The 20,532-nt window shown below is 50.6% G+C and overlaps 1 protein-coding gene across 2 annotated transcripts in view; it reads left to right on the top strand.

The window, feature by feature from the left end:
- The window catches only part of RTKN (rhotekin), a 155,132-nt gene extending 137,732 nt beyond the window's left edge, over nucleotides 1-17,400 (top strand). Inside the window, exons 12-13 of one of the 2 annotated variants that reach the window (XM_077478267.1) lie at nucleotides 6,475-6,571; nucleotides 15,612-15,749. In XM_077478267.1, the coding sequence (XP_077334393.1) occupies nucleotides 6,475-6,571; nucleotides 15,612-15,618 (104 nt within the window). In that variant the 3' untranslated portion in view covers nucleotides 15,619-15,749. Of the gene's footprint in view, nucleotides 1-6,474; nucleotides 6,572-15,611 lie in introns of both variants that reach the window. The other variant, XM_077478266.1, reaches the window with a different exon arrangement.
- The last annotated feature ends 3,132 nt before the right edge of the window (nucleotides 17,401-20,532 follow it).

Raw genomic sequence — 20,532 nt, 5'->3', positions numbered from 1 at the left:
TGTCTCCTCCATGCACTCTAATACTCTCCAACACTCTAATGTCTCCTCCATGCACTCTAATACTCTCCAACACTCTGATGTCTCCTCCATGCACTCTAATACTCTCCAACACTCTGATGTCTCCTCCATGCACTCTAATACTCTCCAACACTCTAATGTCTCCTCCATGCACTCTAATACTCTCCAACACTCTGATGTCTCCTCCATGCACTCTAATACTCTCCAACACTCTGATGTCTCCTCCATGCACTCTAATACTCTCCAACACTCTAATGTCTCCTCCATGCACTCTAATACTCTCCAACACTCTAATGTCCCCTCCATGCACTCTAATACTCTCCAACACTCTAATGTCTCCTCCATGCACTCTAATACTCTCCAACACTCTAATGTCCCCTCCATGCACTCTAATACTCTCCAACACTCTAATGTCCCCTCCATGCACTCGAATACTCTCCAACACTCTAATGTCTCCTCCATGCACTCTAATACTCTCCAACACTCTAATGTCCCCTCCATGCACTCTAATACTCTCCAACACTCTAATGTCTCCTCCATGCACTCTAATACTCTCCAACACTCTAATGTCTCCTCCATGCACTCTAATACTCTCCAACACTCTGATGTCTCCTCCATGCACTCTAATACTCTCCAACACTCTGATGTCTCCTCCATGCACTCTAATACTCTCCAACACTCTGATGTCTCCTCCATGCACTCTAATACTCTCCAACACTCTAATGTCTCCTCCATGCACTCTAATACTCTCCAACACTCTGATGTCTCCTCCATGCACTCTAATACTCTCCAACACTCTGATGTCTCCTCCATGCACTCTAATACTCTCCAACACTCTGATGTCTCCTCCATGCACTCTAATACTCTCCAACACTCTAATGTCTCCTCCATGCACTCTAATACTCTCCAACACTCTAATGTCCCCTCCATGCACTCTAATACTCTCCAACACTCTAATGTCTCCTCCATGCACTCTAATACTCTCCAACACTCTAATGTCCCCTCCATGCACTCTAATACTCTCCAACACTCTAATGTCTCCTCCATGCACTCTAATACTCTCCAACACTCTAATGTCCCCTCCATGCACTCTAATACTCTCCAACACTCTAATGTCTCCTCCATGCACTCTAATACTCTCCAACACTCTAATGTCCCCTCCATGCACTCTAATACTCTCCAACACTCTAATGTCCCCTCCATGCACTCTAATACTCTCCAACACTCTAATGTCTCCTCCATGCACTCTAATACTCTCCAACACTCTAATGTCCCCTCCATGCACTCTAATACTCTCCAACACTCTAATGTCTCCTCCATGCACTCTAATACTCTCCAACACTCTAATGTCTCCTCCATGCACTCTAATACTCTCCAACACTCTGATGTCTCCTCCATGCACTCTAATACTCTCCAACACTCTAATGTCTCCTCCATGCACTCTAATACTCTCCAACACTCTGATGTCTCCTCCATGCACTCTAATACTCTCCAACACTCTGATGTCTCCTCCATGCACTCTAATACTCTCCAACACTCTGATGTCTCCTCCATGCACTCTAATACTCTCCAACACTCTAATGTCTCCTCCATGCACTCTAATACTCTCCAACACTCTAATGTCCCCTCCATGCACTCTAATACTCTCCAACACTCTAATGTCTCCTCCATGCACTCTAATACTCTCCAACACTCTAATGTCCCCTCCATGCACTCTAATACTCTCCAACACTCTAATGTCCCCTCCATGCACTCTAATACTCTCCAACACTCTAATGTCCCCTCCATGCACTCTAATACTCTCCAACACTCTGATGTCTCCTCCATGCACTCTAATACTCTCCAACACTCTGATGTCCCCTCCATGCACTCTAATACTCTCCAACACTCTAATGTCCCCTCCATGCACTCTAATACTCTCCAACACTCTAATGTCTCCTCCATGCACTCTAATACTCTCCAACACTCTGATGTCCCCTCCATGCACTCTAATACTCTCTAACACTCTGATGTCTCCTCCATGCACTCTAATACTCTCCAACACTCTGATGTCTCCTCCATGCACTCTAATACTCTCCAACACTCTGATGTCCCCTCCATGCAGTCTAATACTCTCTAACACTCTGATGTCCCCTCCATGCACTCTAATACTCTCCAACACTCTGATGTCCCCTCCATGCACTCTAATACTCTCTAACACTCTGATGTCTCCTCCATGCACTCTAATACTCTCCAACACTCTGATGTCTCCTCCATGCACTCTAATACTCTCCAACACTCTGATGTCCCCTCCATGCAGTCTAATACTCTCTAACACTCTGATGTCCCCTCCATGCACTCTAATACTCTCTAACACTCTGATGTCTCCTCCATGCACTCTAATACTCTCCAACACTCTGCTGTCTCCTCCATGCACTCTAATACTCTCCAACACTCTGATGTCCCCTCCATGCAGTCTAATACTCTCTAACACTCTGATGTCCCCTCCATGCACTCTAATACTCTCCAACACTCTGATGTCTCCTCCATGCACTCTAATACTCTCCAACACTCTGATGTCCCCTCCATGCAGTCTAATACTCTCTAACACTCTGATGTCCCCTCCATGCACTCTAATACTCTCTAACACTCTGATGTCTCCTCCATGCACTCTAATACTCTCCAACACTCTGATGTCCCCTCCATGCAGTCTAATACTCTCTAACACTCTGATGTCCCCTCCATGCACTCTAATACTCTCCAACACTCTGATGTCTCCTCCATGCACTCTAATACTCTCCAACACTCTGATGTCCCCTCCATGCACTCTAATACTCTCTAACACTCTGATGTCTCCTCCATGCACTCTAATACTCTCTAACACTCTGATGTCCCCTCCATGCAGTCTAATACTCTCTAACACTCTGATGTCCCCTCCATGCACTCTAATACTCTCTAACACTCTGATGTCTCCTCCATGCACTCTAATACTCTCCAACACTCTGATGTCTCCTCCATGCACTCTAATACTCTCCAACACTCTGATGTCCCCTCCATGCAGTCTAATACTCTCTAACACTCTGATGTCCCCTCCATGCACTCTAATACTCTCCAACACTCTGATGTCTCCTCCATGCACTCTAATACTCTCCAACACTCTGATGTCCCCTCCATGCAGTCTAATACTCTCTAACACTCTGATGTCCCCTCCATGCACTCTAATACTCTCCAACACTCTGATGTCTCCTCCATGCACTCTAATACTCTCCAACACTCTGATGTCCCCTCCATGCAGTCTAATACTCTCTAACACTCTGATGTCCCCTCCATGCACTCTAATACTCTCCAACACTCTGATGTCTCCTCCATGCACTCTAATACTCTCCAACACTCTGATGTCCCCTCCATGCACTCTAATACTCTCTAACACTCTGATGTCCCCTCCATGCACTCTAAGGCCGCGTACACACGGGCGGACTGTTCGCCCAACTTTGTCCGCTGAACAGTGTTTCAGCGACAGTCCGCTCGTGTGTGGGTGGCCTAATACTCTCCAACACTCTGATGTCTCCTCCGTGCACTCTAATACTCTCCAACACTCTGATGTCTCCTCCATGCACTCTAATACTCTCCAACACTCTAATGTCTCCTCCATGCACTCTAATACTCTCCAACACTCTAATGTCTCCTCCATGCACTCTAATACTCTCCAACACTCTGATGTCCCCTCCATGCACTCTAATACTCTCCAACACTCTGATGTCTCCTCCATGCACTCTAATACTCTCCAACACTCTGATGTCTCCTCCATGCACTCTAATACTCTCCAACACTCTAATGTCTCCTCCATGCACTCTAATACTCTCCAACACTCTGATGTCCCCTCCATGCACTCTAATACTCTCCAACACTCTAATGTCTCCTCCATGCACTCTAATACTCTCTAACACTCTGATGTCCCCTCCATGCACTCTAATACTCTCTAACACTCTGATGTCCCCTCCATGCACTCTAATACTCTCCAACACTCTGATGTCCCCTCCATGCACTCTAATACTCTCCAACACTCTGATGTCCCCTCCATGCACTCTAATACTCTCTAACACTCTGATGTCCCCTCCATGCACTCTAATACTCTCCAACACTCTAATGTCTCCTCCATGCACTCTAATACTCTCTAACACTCTGATGTCCCCTCCATGCACTCTAATACTCTCCAACACTCTGATGTCCCCTCCATGCACTCTAATACTCTCCAACACTCTGATGTCCCCTCCATGCACTCTAATACTCTCTAACACTCTGATGTCCCCTCCATGCACTCTAATACTCTCCAACACTCTGATGTCCCCTCCATGCACTCTAATACTCTCTAACACTCTGATGTCCCCTCCATGCACTCTAATACTCTCTAACACTCTGATGTCTCCTCCATGCACTCTAATACTCTCCAACACTCTGATGTCTCCTCCATGCACTCTAATACTCTCCAACACTCTGATGTCTCCTCCATGCACTCTAATACTCTCCAACACTCTGATGTCCCCTCCATGCACTCTAATACTCTCTAACACTCTGATGTCTCCTCCATGCACTCTAATACTCTCCAACACTCTGATGTCCCCTCCATGCACTCTAATACTCTCTAACACTCTGATGTCTCCTCCATGCACTCTAATACTCTCCAACACTCTGATGTCTCCTCCATGCACTCTAATACTCTCCAACACTCTGATGTCCCCTCCATGCACTCTAATACTCTCTAACACTCTGATGTCCCCTCCATGCACTCTAATACTCTCTAACACTCTGATGTCCCCTCCATGCACTCTAATACTCTCTAACACTCTGATGTCTCCTCCATGCACTCTAATACTCTCCAACACTCTGATGTCTCCTCCATGCACTCTAATACTCTCCAACACTCTGATGTCTCCTCCATGCACTCTAATACTCTCTAACACTCTGATGTCCCCTCCATGCACTCTAATACTCTCCAACACTCTGATGTCCCCTCCATGCACTCTAATACTCTCCAACACTCTGATGTCCCCTCCATGCAGTCTAATACTCTCTAACACTCTGATGTCCCCTCCATGCACTCTAATACTCTCCAACACTCTGATGTCCCCTCCATGCACTCTAATACTCTCTAACACTCTGATGTCTCCTCCATGCACTCTAATACTCTCCAACACTCTGATGTCCCCTCCATGCACTCTAATACTCTCTAACACTCTGATGTCTCCTCCATGCACTCTAATACTCTCCAACACTCTGATGTCTCCTCCATGCACTCTAATACTCTCCAACACTCTGATGTCCCCTCCATGCAGTCTAATACTCTCTAACACTCTGATGTCTCCTCCATGCACTCTAATACTCTCCAACACTCTGATGTCTCCTCCATGCACTCTAATACTCTCCAACACTCTGATGTCCCCTCCATGCACTCTAATACTCTCTAACACTCTGATGTCTCCTCCATGCACTCTAATACTCTCCAACACTCTGATGTCTCCTCCGTGCACTCTAATACTCTCCAACACTCTGATGTCTCCTCCATGCACTCTAATACTCTCCAACACTCTGATGTCCCCTCCATGCACTCTAATACTCTCTAACACTCTGATGTCTCCTCCATGCACTCTAATACTCTCCAACACTCTGATGTCTCCTCCATGCACTCTAATACTCTCCAACACTCTGATGTCCCCTCCATGCAGTCTAATACTCTCTAACACTCTGATGTCCCCTCCATGCACTCTAATACTCTCCAACACTCTGATGTCCCCTCCATGCACTCTAATACTCTCTAACACTCTGATGTCTCCTCCATGCACTCTAATACTCTCCAACACTCTGATGTCTCCTCCATGCACTCTAATACTCTCCAACACTCTGATGTCTCCTCCATGCACTCTAATACTCTCCAACACTCTGATGTCCCCTCCATGCACTCTAATACTCTCTAACACTCTGATGTCTCCTCCATGCACTCTAATACTCTCCAACACTCTGATGTCTCCTCCATGCACTCTAATACTCTCCAACACTCTGATGTCCCCTCCATGCACTCTAATACTCTCTAACACTCTGATGTCCCCTCCATGCACTCTAATACTCTCCAACACTCTGATGTCCCCTCCATGCACTCTAATACTCTCTAACACTCTGATGTCCCCTCCATGCACTCTAAGGCCGCGTACACACGGGCGGACTGTTCGCCCAACTTTGTCCGCTGAACAGTGTTTCAGCGACAGTCCGCTCGTGTGTGGGCGGCCTAATACTCTCCAACACTCTGATGTCTCCTCCGTGCACTCTGATGTCTCTTCCGTGCACTCTAATACTCTCCAACACTCTAATGTCTCCTCCATGCACTCTAACAGTCTCCAACACTCTGTGTCTCTTCTATGCACTTTAACAGTTTTTTCTTCTCTTTCCTGTGCCTGCATGTCTCTGCTCCCCTCCCCCACTTAGCCTTATCTGCTCCGGCCAGTGCGGAGGGCCTCCTGCTGCAGGACAATGCAGTCTCTGCGGAGATCCGCTCCCTGCTCTGCACCTATTACAGCGACAGGTTTGTATCTTGGCCTCATGGTCCCCCCACACCTGGAATACAGCCTACATATATATATCCTATATCCATATATCTCACACATCACACGGCCTCGGGGTGAGCTCAGGGTCACACGGCCTCGGGCTCCGGGGGGTGAGCTCAGGGTCACATGGCCTCGGGGTGAGCTTAGGGTCACACGGCCTCGGGGGTGAGCTCAGGGTCACACGGCCTCGGGCTCCGGGGGGTGAGCTCAGGGTCACACGGCCTCGGGCTCCGGGGGGTGAGCTCAGGGTCACACAGCTTCGGGCTCCGGGGGGTGAGCTCAGGGTCACACAGCTTCGGGCTCCGGGGGGTGAGCTCAGGGTCACACGGCCTCGGGCTCCGGGGGGTGAGCTCAGGGTCACACGGCCTCGGGCTCCGGGGGGTGAGCTGAGGGTCACACGGCCTCGGGCTCCGGGGGGTGAGCTTAGGGTCACACGGCCTCAGGCTCCGGGGGGGGGGGGGGGGGGTGAGCTCAGGGTCAGCTCCATCTGTGTTGAGGGTTTACATTAATGTGGAGCTTCAGCCAAACTGAGAAAGATGAGATTCTCCTTCCTGTCTGCCTCCCTTGACTTCCTGTTCTGCTGACACCTTGTCTTTTATTTTTACACAAAGGTTGTCACCGGGGCAGGAAGTCAGGGGAGGTCCTCCCAACCTGTAACAATCATCTCCTAGTGATGTGACCCCCCCCCCACCACTCCCGGTAAACTGCCCTCTGAAAGGCTGCTCCGGGTTCGGGGTCTTGTTCTACAGGCCATGAAATGAGGACTTGGTCATCAACTAGACCTCTGCTGGGTTAGCCCCTCCATATCAAAATGTGGTAAGATCAAGAGGGTTTAATGTTTGATTATCCATAATTACAGGGATATTATGGATATTTGGTAGCGATGCACGGATATCCATACTAGGGTCTATATCGGAGCCGATAATGAGCATTTTCACGTGTACCAGCAAGGAGTGCCATTGAGAATACTGCGGTACGCTGAAATTATGTGGGACATTAATCGACAGGTGTGTCCAAGCCCAGTGAAGCCTGAAGCACGGTGCCAGAAGCCGGAGGGAAACTTCACGGGGCCCTAGTGAAGGAGCCAACCGGATGCCCATCTACTGTAGCTGGCTCCAAAACCAACGACGCAAAGAGACATCGGCGGAAGTCCAAACCCTTGCAGAGGGCCCCCCGTTGTTGCCTCCAAGCAACCCAGGGTCCCGTTTCCTTTGACACATGCTGCCTGTCGTCGGAGAGTCAGTGCACACCAGACTCCCAAAACTTAACGTAGACTTAAGCCCCATCAGAATCTCCGCAAGAGAGGAGCATGGATACAAACCACTGAACAGGCCAGGGCCACCACTTCCTCCATGCTCCCTGACAAGCTGGCGGGATCTTTTCCTGTTGTTCCCATCAAAGTAAAGGTAGTCTACACCAAGGCCCTTCTGGATACTGGAGCTTAAAGCGGGAGTCCGCCGGGACTCCACGTTTTTTTTTTTTTTTTTAAAAGCCAGCAGCTACAAATACTGCAGCTGCTGACTTTTAAAATAGTGACACTTACCTGTCCAGCGCGCCCGCGATGTCGGCACCCGAAGCCGATCTGTAGATCGTCTCTCGGGTGCTGCCGCCGCCATCTTGGGTATGGGAATCACGAAGTGGAGCCTTTCGGCTTCATTTCCCGGTTCCCTACTGCGCATGCGCGAATCGCGCTGCGCAATAAGGACGCTCCCCGCTGCCTCTGGGATCTGTGTGTTTCCCAGCAGGCAGCGGGGCACTTGCGGGAAGGGGCGTAAGTTACGCCCCTTTCCGCAGAGAGCTATCCCAGAAGTGGGTGCAGTTACCTGAATTATCCAGGTAACTGCACCCCCCTCCCCCCTGAAAAGTGCCGATTGTGGCACCGGAGGGGGGGAGGGTTTCCGATGAGCGGAAGGTCCACTTTAGGGTGGACCTTTGCTTTAAAGAGGGATTCCGCCCAAAAAAAAAATATTAAAAGCCAGCAGCTATAAATACTACAGCTGCTGACTTTTAATAAATGGACACTCACCTGTCCCGGGTTCCAGCGATGCCGAGGCCGATCGACCGCTCGGGCCTCGGCTGCTGCCGCCGCCATTCGAGGTGAGGGAATGAGGAAGTAAAGCGAATCGGCTTCACTTCCCGGTTCCCTACTGCGCATGCGCGAGCGGCGCCGCGCAATATGAAATCTCCGCGCTGTCACTGGGACCCGTGTGTGTCCCAGCAGACAGCGCGGCAGGGCAGGAAATGGCGTAGACTCCCGTGGGAGTCTATGCCCGGAAGTGGGTGAAAATACCTGTCTTTGACAGGTATCTCCACCCCCCTCCCCCCTGAAAGGTGTCAATTGTGACACCGGAGGGGGGGGGGGGGGGGTTCCGATCAGCGGAGGTTCCACTTTAGGGTGGAATCCCGCTTTAAGTGACCCTTCTCTACAGAGACTTCTATGACAGGCGCCTCAAGCACCTACCATTTCAGAAGTTAGAAGTGCTGGAGATATGGGGCATTGTGACTCAGAACTTCCCCTATGATGACTATCTACTGGTCAAGCTGACCTTTGATCCCTCCGTGGCTGGGAAAGCTAAGACTTTTGACACTCTGGCAATGGTCTGTCCTCGCCCACCAGCGGCCAGTAAGAGTTCTCTCATCATAGGGACCAATACTGATCTTCTCAGAAGGCTGTTGACACCTCTTGTTCTGGAGCCAGGCACTTCAACTACAAGTGTGCACCCCATGCTGAGACAAGCCGACCAGGGCCTGGTACAAAAACACAAGGCTCCAGCTGAAGGAGTGGGAAAGATCTGGTGCTTGGACCAGTGTGAGAAGATGTTACAGCATGGTAAAGTGGCCTGTTTACGAGCATTTGTCAAGCTAAATTGGAAGCCATTCCTTTCATTGTCCTTGAAGTGGACGGACAGAGAGAAGACATGGGAGTGGAGATAATTCCCGAGGTGGTTTCAACCAAAGGATTGGAAAGAAGTCACGGGAAGATCTTGGTTAGTGTCCGCAATATAACAGCCTCACCAGTAAAGATGCCGGCTCACATGTTTCTGGGACAAATGAATCCGGTCACCCCAGTCCCACCGTCTGATTTGGTGGGGGTGAGCAAAGGATGGGATCTCTGTGGAGAAGTTCTATCCAAAGAATACTCCTCTTTGCCTGAATGGGAAAAAAAGGGCCAAGACTCAGCTCCTGAGATGGCAGGCTGCATTCTCCAAGAGTGAATTTGATGTGGGGTGTGCAAAAAGTGCCCAATACTGGATCCATCTCTTCGAGTGCATAAGCCATTCAGGGAAAGAGTTTGATGGATTCCTTCAGGGGACTTGGTGGATCTGCGTGAACAACTGGCAGAGTTGAAGAGGGCAGGTATCATCTGAGAGTCCCAAAGTCTATACGCTTCCCCAATAGTGGTGGTACGGAAGAAGAATGGGTCACTGGGGCTGGGTATTGACTACCGCACGCTGAACCGAAGGACCATTCCCAACCAATATACCACCCCAAGGATAGAAGATGCCTTGCCGAGCCTGTCAGGAGCAAAGTGGTTCAGCATGCTGGATTTGAAGAGTGGGTATTACCAAATACAAATGCACACTGAGGATCGGGAGAAGACCATTTTCATTACCCCCAGAGGGGATCTTTGAATTTGACCGTATCCATCAAGGCCTGTCTGGTGCTCCAGCCACCTTCCAAAGGCTAATGGAGAAGACCATGGGTGACATAAAATTGATCGAGGTGTTGGTGTACTTAGACGACCTCATCTTTTCGGCAAGACCCTGGAAGAGCACAAAGAGCATCTGGAGAAGGTCCTGAAGAGACTCCATGATGAGGGGGTTGAAGCTGTCTCTGCAAAAGTGCCAGTTTTATCAACCCTCTGTCAACTACCTTGGCCACATTGTATCTGCTGACTAAGTAGCCACCGAACCCCAGAAGCTGGAAGCTGTCACCTCCTGGCCAAGGCCTACCAACATGACTGAGCTTAGGTCATTTCTGGGATTCTGCTTTTTTTTACAGAAGATTTGTCAAGGGATTCACTTAGACGCTGACCCTGATCTGGTGAAGCCTGTCAGACCAGCTGGAGGGCCCAGAAAACCCAGAGAGTTCATTAAGGAACAATGGACTCCAGTGTGAAGAGGTTTTAAACAGCTGAAGTGAATCCTAACAACAGGGCCAGTCCTGGCCTATGCAGCTCCAACCAAGCCTTCCGAGCTACACTTTGATGCCAGTCAAGATTGGTTAGGTGGGGTGCTATATCAAGAGCGTGACGGCCATCTACGCCTGTTGCCTATGTGAGTAGGAACTTGGCCCCGCCAAGAAGAACTGCCCCATGCACAAACTTGAGTTCCTGGCCTTGAAGTGGGTGGTGGTGGATAAGCTGAGGGATTACCTCTATGGAGCGGAGTTCGTGATCAAGACTGACAACAATCCTCTCGCCTACATCCTTTCAACCACCAAGTTGGACGCCATGGGTCACAGATGGTTGGCTGCTCTATCAGGGTTTATTTTTGAGCTTGAAGTATCAACTGGGGTCAGGAAACAAGACGCGGATGCTTTGTCAAGAAGGCCCCATTGTTCCATAAACCCTCCAGAAGAATAGGCCCAGCTGACACCTGAAGGGGTACGAGCCTTATGTCAAGGAGCAGAACATCAAGCTGGAGGAGGATCCAGGGCCGAAGAGGTTGGGTTGTCAGCCGCTGGTGTCCCCAGATGTTATTGCAATGTCACCCAAGTTGTTGATTAAGGTCTGCCCAAGCTGTCAAAGAAAGACCTGTGGAGGGACCAGTTGGAAGACCCTCCCTGTAGCTTGGCATTGAAGGCCTTGGAGAGCCAATGCCCTCAGTTGCTCCTCACTGACTCCCTGAAGGAAACCCATCTGCTGCACTGAGAGTGGGATCGGTTTCAGATGCACCAAGGGTTGGTCTACCAAAGGGGCCCCTCTGACAGTTCTGAAGAAAAATGGCAGCTATTCCTGCCTGAAAAACATAGGGAAACAGTATTAACTGCCCTACACAACAACCATGGCCACCTAGGGCCCAAAAGGACTTTTCACCTGAATGCGGGCTGAAGTTGAGGACTATTGCCACTCCTGCATCAGATGTATCCAAATGAAGACTTTGCCTCGCCAAGCTGCCCCAATGGGCCATCTTCAGAGTCAGGGACCCATGGAGCTGGTGTGCATTGACATTCTGTGCTTGGAGCCTGATCTGAGCGGGCAGGGAAATATCCTGGTAGTGACTGACCATTTCACTCGATATGCTTTAGGCGTTTTTTACGGTGGCCAAGATCTTCACGGAGAAATTCTTTGTGCACTACGGTCTCCATTCATCCACTCTGATCAAGGGAGAGATTTTCGAGAGTGGTCTCATCAAGAGACTTTTAAACCTGTTGAGCATCGGGAATTCAAATCCCACCCCATATCATCCTCAAGGAGATCCTTAACCAGATTCAACTGAACCCTCCTGGATATGCTCAGAACTCTAAATTCAGAACAAAAGCAGCACTGGAGCAAGCATATAGTGGCTCTTGTACATGCTTATAACAGCACCGACAATGATGCCACAGGTTACTCTCCCTATAGTTTGATGTTAGGATGGTAGGCCCGGCTCCCAGTAGACTTGGCCTTTGACACATCCCTCGACCATATCTCAGGAACTTACCACAGAGGGTATGTGGATTCCCTGCAGAGACATCTGAAAACTGCCTATGATAAGGCTCAAGCTGCCTCATATGCCCGAGGACAGAGAAACAATATAAACTTTGACCTCAGGTTACGAGTGCAGGACCTACAGCCAGATGACAAGGTACTGCTGAGAAACCTGGGTGTCCCTGGAAAGCACAAGTTGGCTGACCGCTGGAAGTCCCAACCCTATGTAGTTTTCAAGCATCTGCCAGGGGTTCCAGTATATCAAATCTGGCCTGCTGAAGACTTGGCATCGCAATCATCTGTCAAAAGCAGTTCATGTGCCACCACAGCCAGGTTTACAGTCCACACCCGCGGCCTCTCAAAGATCCTGGCCAGTGACTAGATCTCAGTCTGTACCCCTTGCTGAAGATGAAAACAGTGAGAATGAAGAGAAAGATTGTCTGTGGTCCAAATGCCAGAGCCTGCCACCCCTCCCCCTTTTTCTCCTCCTCCCAAGGTGACTGAGGTGACTCTCAGGCCAGAGGCTCCTGAGTTTGTACCTCAAAGTCCACCTTTTGAAGAGTTGGAAGACCCTCATTCTTCCCTGCTGGCAACAGACCCCTAAGACTTTCCATCCTTCGTTGAGGAGGAAGCTGAAGCTGATATGCAGAAAGAAGAAGAGACCAATGTGCCTGTAACCCCAAAACCCAAAGGACAGCGAGAGCCAAGGGTTATTCACCCGCCCAAAAGACTAGCATATGATACTTTGGGTGAAAGCTCTGAGGAGGTCGTTCTCATTGCAAAAAGGGCTCTTAAAGCAACTGACCCTTCCACCGCAGATTTGGTGGTGGGCAAACCCAACCCACTCCCCGGCACATCTAGCTGGGCCATTCCAGTTAAGGTGGCCTGTAGGCAGGACAACCTCCCCTCCTATGCTAATTGGTGGGATGTTCCTCTGCCAGGGTTTTATGCAGATGTAAATTGTATGGTTCCCTGTGTACTACACTAACCTGTTTTTTTTTCGTGTGTATATCAAAAGCATGTACAGGTCATAGACTCTTTACCTGCTTTGGCGGACCAAAGGTTCTTTGGTGGGGGGAGTGTGTGGGGAAATGTGTGGGGGCTGCTCTGTCACCCGTGGTCCCGTACCTCCCGCCAGCGGCCACCGGACTGAATAGACACTGACACAGGCATACACTGAGGGAGAGCACGCCTGTCAGTCCCTGTGGGGGATTTCTCCCTCTCCTCTTCCTTGAGTGACGAGCGGCGCTCGCTCACAGGCATCTGCCCGCTCTGCTCTCTTCTCTGTGTTCTTATTGGCAGGTAGAGGGAGCCAATCAAGCAGCAGCAGAGGACCACGGGACTTGAAGTCTCATCACAGAATGGCCCCGTTGATTTCTATAGGGGCCGGAACTACCAAGCCCAGCCTGCTTTGCAAGAAGGGGGGGAGGGGCTAGCTAAAGACTTAAGCTTGTTGGTCTGAGGAGAGATCACCATGAGGCAGGGAGGTGAACGGGGGGGTGTGAGGAGAGACTACAGGCACCCGCTGAAGAACCATCCAAAGACGGTTCCAGAGACCATCAAGAGACGGTTCCAGAGACCATCCAGAGACGGTTCCAGAGACCATCCAGAGACGGTTCCAGAGACCATCCAAAGACGGTTCCAGAGACCATCAAGAGACGGTTCCAGAGACCATCCAGAGACGGTTCCAGAGACCATCCAGAGACGGTTCCAGAGACCATCCAGAGACGGTTCCAGAGACCATCCAGAGACGGTTCCAGAGACCATCCAGAGACGGTTCCAGAGACCATCCAGAGACGGTTCCAGAGACCATCCAGAGACGGTTCCAGAGACCATCCAGAGACGGTTCCAGAGACCATCCAGAGACGGTTCCAGAGACCATCCAGAGACGGTTGAAGATGGATGTACCTTCTGTACCACCTAATATCTCTATTTTTATGTGGACTATCTCTGAAATGATGTGAGATCTGACGTTAAAACCACTTGACCTTACCGGATCTAACAAATAGCTTCCAAAATAGCTAATTGTTTGGTAAATTTTTTGTTTTTTGATAAGGGGGGGCTCATGACAGGTTAGCCCTCCCAGCAAATAACTGTTAATTTTGCTTCTTCTGTGTGAGATCGAACGCAAACAATGGTTGATATAACCCGATCTAACAAAGATCTAACAAACTGCATAAGATTTTTTCAAAAATTTTGATGGGGGGGAGGGGGGGGTTTAACCCGGCAGAGGTATCAACTAGCCCTTCTGTACACTTTCTCCAATTTCCCGATATCCTTTTTGGAGAACTGTAGACCAAAAACTGAAAGGCATATTCCAGATGAGGTCTTACTAATGACTTGTAGGGGGTGGATGAAGTCTCCCTCCGGAGTCTATACCTCTTTTATACAGGAGAGGAGCTCGCTGTACAAGCTGTAGCTTGGCATTTGCAGGTAGTCTATGAGTTATGTCTCAATGACGAGATGGTCCTTTGAAAAAAAATGTGTCCATCTCCTCCTGGAGAGGTGGAAGGGATGAGGACATTCAAATACGACACATCCACACCAACTCTTCTCCTTTTTTGGTGCTCAATGGGCCTTTTGAAGCCACCATTAGTGGTAACAGTATCTGGTCTTCCACCTTTCTAAGTTCTACTGACTCAATGCTGGGTGACGTGGGACTCTTCTAGAACTCTCCAAATTTTCTTAACAAAGTGCCAGGTTAGACTTTAGGGGGGGGCAGTGAGAGTAAAAAAAAATTGCATAGTGCCTGTGGTCAGCAGGATAAGGACTAGTGTCCCATCATTGGTATCAGTTTGAGGAATAGTGCCCCATCATTGGTTTCAGTGAGGAAGAATGGTGCCCCACCATTGGTATTAGTGGGAGGAATAGTGCCCTATCATTGGTATCAGTGGGAGGAATAGTGCCCCACCATTGGTATTAGTGGGAGGAATAGTGCCCCACCATTGGTATTAGTGGGAGGAATAGTGCCCTATCATTGGTATCAGTGGGAGGAATAGTGCCCCATCATTGGTGTCAATGGGGGGAATTTTGCCCAATCGGTGTCAGTGAGAGCAATAGTCCCCCATCATTGGTGTCAGTGGGAGGAATAATGACCCACTGTTGGTGTCAGTGAAAGGAATGGTGCCTCATTGTTGGTGTCAGTGGGAGGAACAGTGGCCCATTGACCGGATAAAGTGAAGCAAACCCTGCAGGCCGCAGTTTGGAGACCACTGCTCTAGAACGTTCCCATGGTAAATCCACTGAACGATAAGAACGTTTCCCAGTAGACGCATGGTTTGTGTAGGTTTGTGCCGTCAGTTAGTGGTGTTCTGATTGTTCTAGTGATGGTCCCCGGTGTGTTTCCTGGGTTTTGCTCCTCACATTGTTCTCTTCTTGTCTTGCAGCTATTGAGGGTCTGGGCCCGATTCCCGACCTCCTCTCCCAGCGGATGAAGGAGTTTGAGATACAGAGGGGTCTGGATCCACCTCCCTGGACGTCTTTCTTCAACAGCCCCAACCCTGAACGTCCTTCCCGTTCCTCGTCCTCCGATTGTGACAGTCCTCCAGGTCAGTCCTCCAGGCTTCGTCCCCGCACCCTCTCCCTGGATGCCAAACTGACGTCCCTGAAGAACCGGGGGCTGAGGATGTCCGACCAACAGTCGTCTACGGGCCAAGAGTCCTCCGGAGGAGATGAGAGTCCTCACCCGGAGGCCAGGAACTCGAGCAGCAGCGGGCGCAGCACCCCGGACTCAGAGAAGGGGGGTCAAAACCGTAAGAACATTAGGAGCCTCAGAACCAAACTGGACCCCCGAAACTGGCTGCAGAGTCAGGTGTGACCCCCTCTGATCTCATGACCAGAGTGTCGGATGGTGGTGAGAGACCAGAACCAAGAGTCCAGAGGGCACCCATGTGACAGGCATTGGCGCTGGCCGGTGGGTACTGTGGATGCCCCGTTCCCAAACATGGAGTGACGCCCTACTTATACACATGCCAAATTAACATACCGCATCCTCCAAGTAACACTGACACACCCCTGTGCTCTCCACCCACCTCAGGGTAACCTACAGTTTGTTCAAAGACTGAACGGCAAGATGTGGACGAGTCTTCCTTCACATGGGAGAGTGGAACCGGAGATATTATATACATTTATACCGAGTCCCTCCCAATCCCACTGAAGGGCGATGAAAAAACAAGCTATGATATTATTATTGTGCCACCCACTGCTGGGCACCAATGACACCCAGACTTGAAGCCCCTCCCTCTGAAAGGTGTCATGGCTGCACAGAGTTTACATGACGTTTCAGCACTGCCTACTGCAGGGAGACTGATGGGAGCTGTGAGACCGGGAATATGCCCCTCCCACTGCAGGGTGACTGATGGGAGCTGTGAGACCGGGAATATGCCCCTCCCACTGCAGGGTGACTGATGGGAGCTGTGAGACTGGGAATATGCCCCTCCCACTGCAGGGTGACTGATGGGAGCTGTAAGACCGGGAATATGCCCCTCCCACTGCAGGGTGACTGATGGGAGCTGTGAGACTGGGAATATGCCCCTCCCACTGCAGGGTGACTGATGGGAGCTGTGAGACCGGGAATATGCCCCTCCTACTGCAGGGAGACTGATGGGAGCTGTGAGACCGGGAATATGCCCCTCCCACTGCAGGGTGACTGATCGGAGCTGTGAGACCGGGAATATGCCCCTCCCACTGCAGGGTGACTGATGGGATCTGTGAGACCGGGAATATGCCCCTCCTACTGCAGGGAGACTATAGGATATGGGGTCTGCTCCTCCCTCTGCAAGGTGACTATATAATATGGGGTCTTCCTTTACCTCTGCAGGGTGTCCAAAGGATATGGGGTCTGTCCTTCCCTCTATAGTATGACTGGGGTTTGCCCCTCCCTCCTGCAGGGTGCCTATTGAATAAGGGGGTCTGCCCCTCCCTCCACAGGGTGACTATAGCATGTGGAGTCTGCCCCTGCAGGGTGACTATAGGGTATGAGGTCTGCCCCTCCCCCTGCAGGGTGATACAGACCATTGGCAGTGACTGATGTTGGGGTACGCCCGCAGCCTCGGGGGGGGGGGGGCACAATCTATTGGCTCCCGGCAGTGAGAGAATTAAAGCTTTATGATAATAAGCCGCCTTACCAAATAATTACTAACAGAGTATTATATTATAATAAATCTTTATTGCCAAGCTCCGCCTCTTCTTTTGCTCCTCCTCCTCCTGCTCTGGGGATCTCGTGACAGGTCTGGATGTCAATTCTGGGGGGGGGGGGTGTATTTGGGACAGGGACCGAGGGAGGGGGGCTGGGGGAGGGAGGGGGCCACACGCGGGTTCTACAGGAATCCATTGTGAAGAAAATGGCTGTCAGGTCACCTTGAGGCAAGGTGACAGGTGCACACCGTAGGGATCAGGAGTGCACCACAAGGTTGTGGACCCTACGGCTGACTGCTGCAGATGGGAGACAGATCCCACCGGGGTTAGAGCGTAAGATTCCCTGGGCCGCGGAGTCTAAGAGCCAGCAGGTGTTCGCCAGCGCCTCCAGTGGTGAGGATGGACTTGGCTGCAACTGGCTCCAGGTCACGACCCCCAGGGTCTCCCAGCTCACACCCACAGTAGGCAACAGGAGGATAGGGATGGTGAGGGACAAAGCCAAGGTCGGGGCCACAAGCAGACAGGAATAGTCAGGGACACGCCAAAAGGTCAGGATCACAGGCAAACAGGGATAGTCAAGGACACGCCAAAGTCGGTAACGGAACAACAGAAGAGCACACGGCAGGAAACAGGAAGCTAAACACACAAAGGAATACACAATGGTTGATCAGCACTGATGGCATGCAGTGCACAGGTTAATATAGGGCTCCCTGATAGGGCCTGGAGTGGAGCCATGCTTGGAGGAGAGGTTCTAAAAACCACCAGGTGGAAGTAGCTGGCCTCTTAGTCTGAACACATGAGGGGAGGTAAGCAACCAGGAAGATCACTGCATAACCATGACAGTACGAGGCCTCCCCCTCCCCCGCCTGGGTCCAGGCTTAAAGGTAAACTCCAGATGGAACCTCCTCAAGAGACGAGGAGCAAAGACCTCAGATGCAGTGATCCAAGAGCTCTCCTCAGGGCCCAACCCTTTCCAATGTACGAGGTACTGAAGAATGCCTCTACGGAGCCGGGAATCCAAAACTTGACTAACCTCATATTTAGATTATCCTCAGAGACTGGAACCGAGGTAGGGAGAGGACGAGAGGACTTGACTAAAGGCTTTTTAGGAATGGGTAAGGGCATGAGAAGATCAGGAGTCTGAGCAGGGTCCCCCACACCCTTAAAGATGAGCTGGGCATCCATAACAGGACCACCAGACTGGGCAGAGGTCAGTGGATCCCTGAGGTCAGGTTGGTTAGAAGGTGACATGTCACAAGAGTCAGGCTGGATAGCTGAAACACAAACAGAATGCAGAGAAAAAGATTGAAAACCCCTCCTGGCAGAATGAGGTATCCTATCCAAAGGATGGATTGAGCCTCTTAAACGGGGTTGAACGGACATAGTAGCAGTAGGGTGAGGCTGGGTCACCGAAGGTCCTGAACCAGAAGCAGGAAGCTCATTGGCCATGGGCTGGACTGGCAAAACTGGTGCAGAGGCCGACTGAATAGTATTGTCAGGTGTAGCGACCATCTCAATCGCATCACAGGGCATAGCGACTGTGGAACTTGCAGACAAGTTAGCCTGGCTGTGCGTCCAAGGAAGATTAGGGACAGGAAAAGGTAAATGGCCATGCAAACTGGAGTGAATGATGGACTCAGGTTCATAGGTGGGCTCCTCATCCAGAGTACCACATGACCCAGAGAGTGCATCAGTCCGACTATTGCAGGACGTATCGCAGGGATCGCCATATACAGTGGGAATAGCAGAAGATACTGGGATGGTGGTAACGGGAAGTCTCTCCTTTGGGGTGCCCTTGAGTAGGCAGGAAGAGGAACAGGAGGAACCCCAAGCCAGGATCTGTCCAGCAGACCAGTCAACGTGTGGAGAATGGAGCCGTAACCAAGGAAGACCTAATATGATAGGAGATGAAGCCTTAGGTAAGACAAGGAAGGAAATCCACTCCTGGTGGAGTGTCCCTACCGCCATCTTAACAGGAATAGTCTGGAAGCGCATAGGGCCCCCTGGGAGAACAGTGCCATCAATTGCCAAGACCACCAATGGTGTTGTAAGGGGCAAAAGGGTAAGTCTCATGGAGGATGCAGTTTCCCAATCCATGAAATTGGCAGCGGCTCCGGAATCCTGATGTGCCGAGACCGAACGAGAGGAAGCACCGACATGAAGCAACACAGAAAGGAGAAGACAGGAAGGTGAAGGTGATATTTCAGGGTCTAATACTCCACCTTCCAGATGGATTAGCCCTGAGCGTTTTTCCGGACGAAGAGAACAAGTGTCACGGAAATGACCTTTGGACCCACAATAGAGGCCCAGAGTTCTGCACCTAGAGCGTTCTTCGGGAGATAACTTAGTCCGGCCCAACTGCATAGGTTCCTCAGCAGGCAGGGGGCGCTCCTCGGATCGCAGAGAAGGGACTGGGGGCTCAGGCTGCCTAAAGAACGGGGAGTGCTGGTGTCTTTTTTCCAGGGCCCTCTCCTGAAAGTGAATATCGATCTGGTGACACAAGGTGAGGACACTGTGCAGATCAGCAGGAAGGGATCTTCCCGCTAATTCATCCTTCACTCTATCAGAGAGGCCATGTAAAAAGGTGGCAACGAGGGCCTCATTATTCCAGCTCAATTCAGCTGTGAGGATACGGAACTGAAGAGCATACTGTCCCACAGACTGAGGAGCATACTGTCCCACAGACTGAAGAGCATACTGTCCCACAGACTGAAGAGCATACTGTCCCACAGACTGAGGAGCATACTGTCCCACAGACTGAAGAGCATACTGTCCCACAGACTGAAGAGCATACTGTCCCACAGACTGAAGAGCATACTGTCCCACAGACTGAAGAGCATACTGTCCCACAGACTGAGGAGCATACTGTCCCACAGACTGAAGAGCATACTGTCCCACAGACTGAAGAGCATACTGTCCCACAGACTGAAGAGCATACTGTCCCACAGACTGAGGAGCATACTGTCCCACAGACTGAGGAGCATACTGTCCCACAGACTGAAGAGCATACTGTCCCACAGACTGAAGAGCATACTGTCCCACAGACTGAAGAGCATACTGTCCCACAGACTGAAGAGCATACTGTCCCACAGACTGAGGAGCATACTGTCCCACAGACTGAGGAGCATACTGTCCCACAGACTGAGGAGCATACTGTCCCACAGACTGAGG

The sequence above is a fragment of the Lithobates pipiens genome, unplaced genomic scaffold (assembly GCF_037356315.1).
Source record: "Lithobates pipiens isolate NorthernLeopardFrog02 unplaced genomic scaffold, aLitPip1_a1.2 Scaffold_13, whole genome shotgun sequence".
In the NCBI taxonomy this organism is placed as follows: domain Eukaryota; kingdom Metazoa; phylum Chordata; class Amphibia; order Anura; family Ranidae; genus Lithobates; species Lithobates pipiens.
Note: the sequence above shows the minus strand (reverse complement) of the source record. Positions and strands in the feature narration are given on the sequence as shown.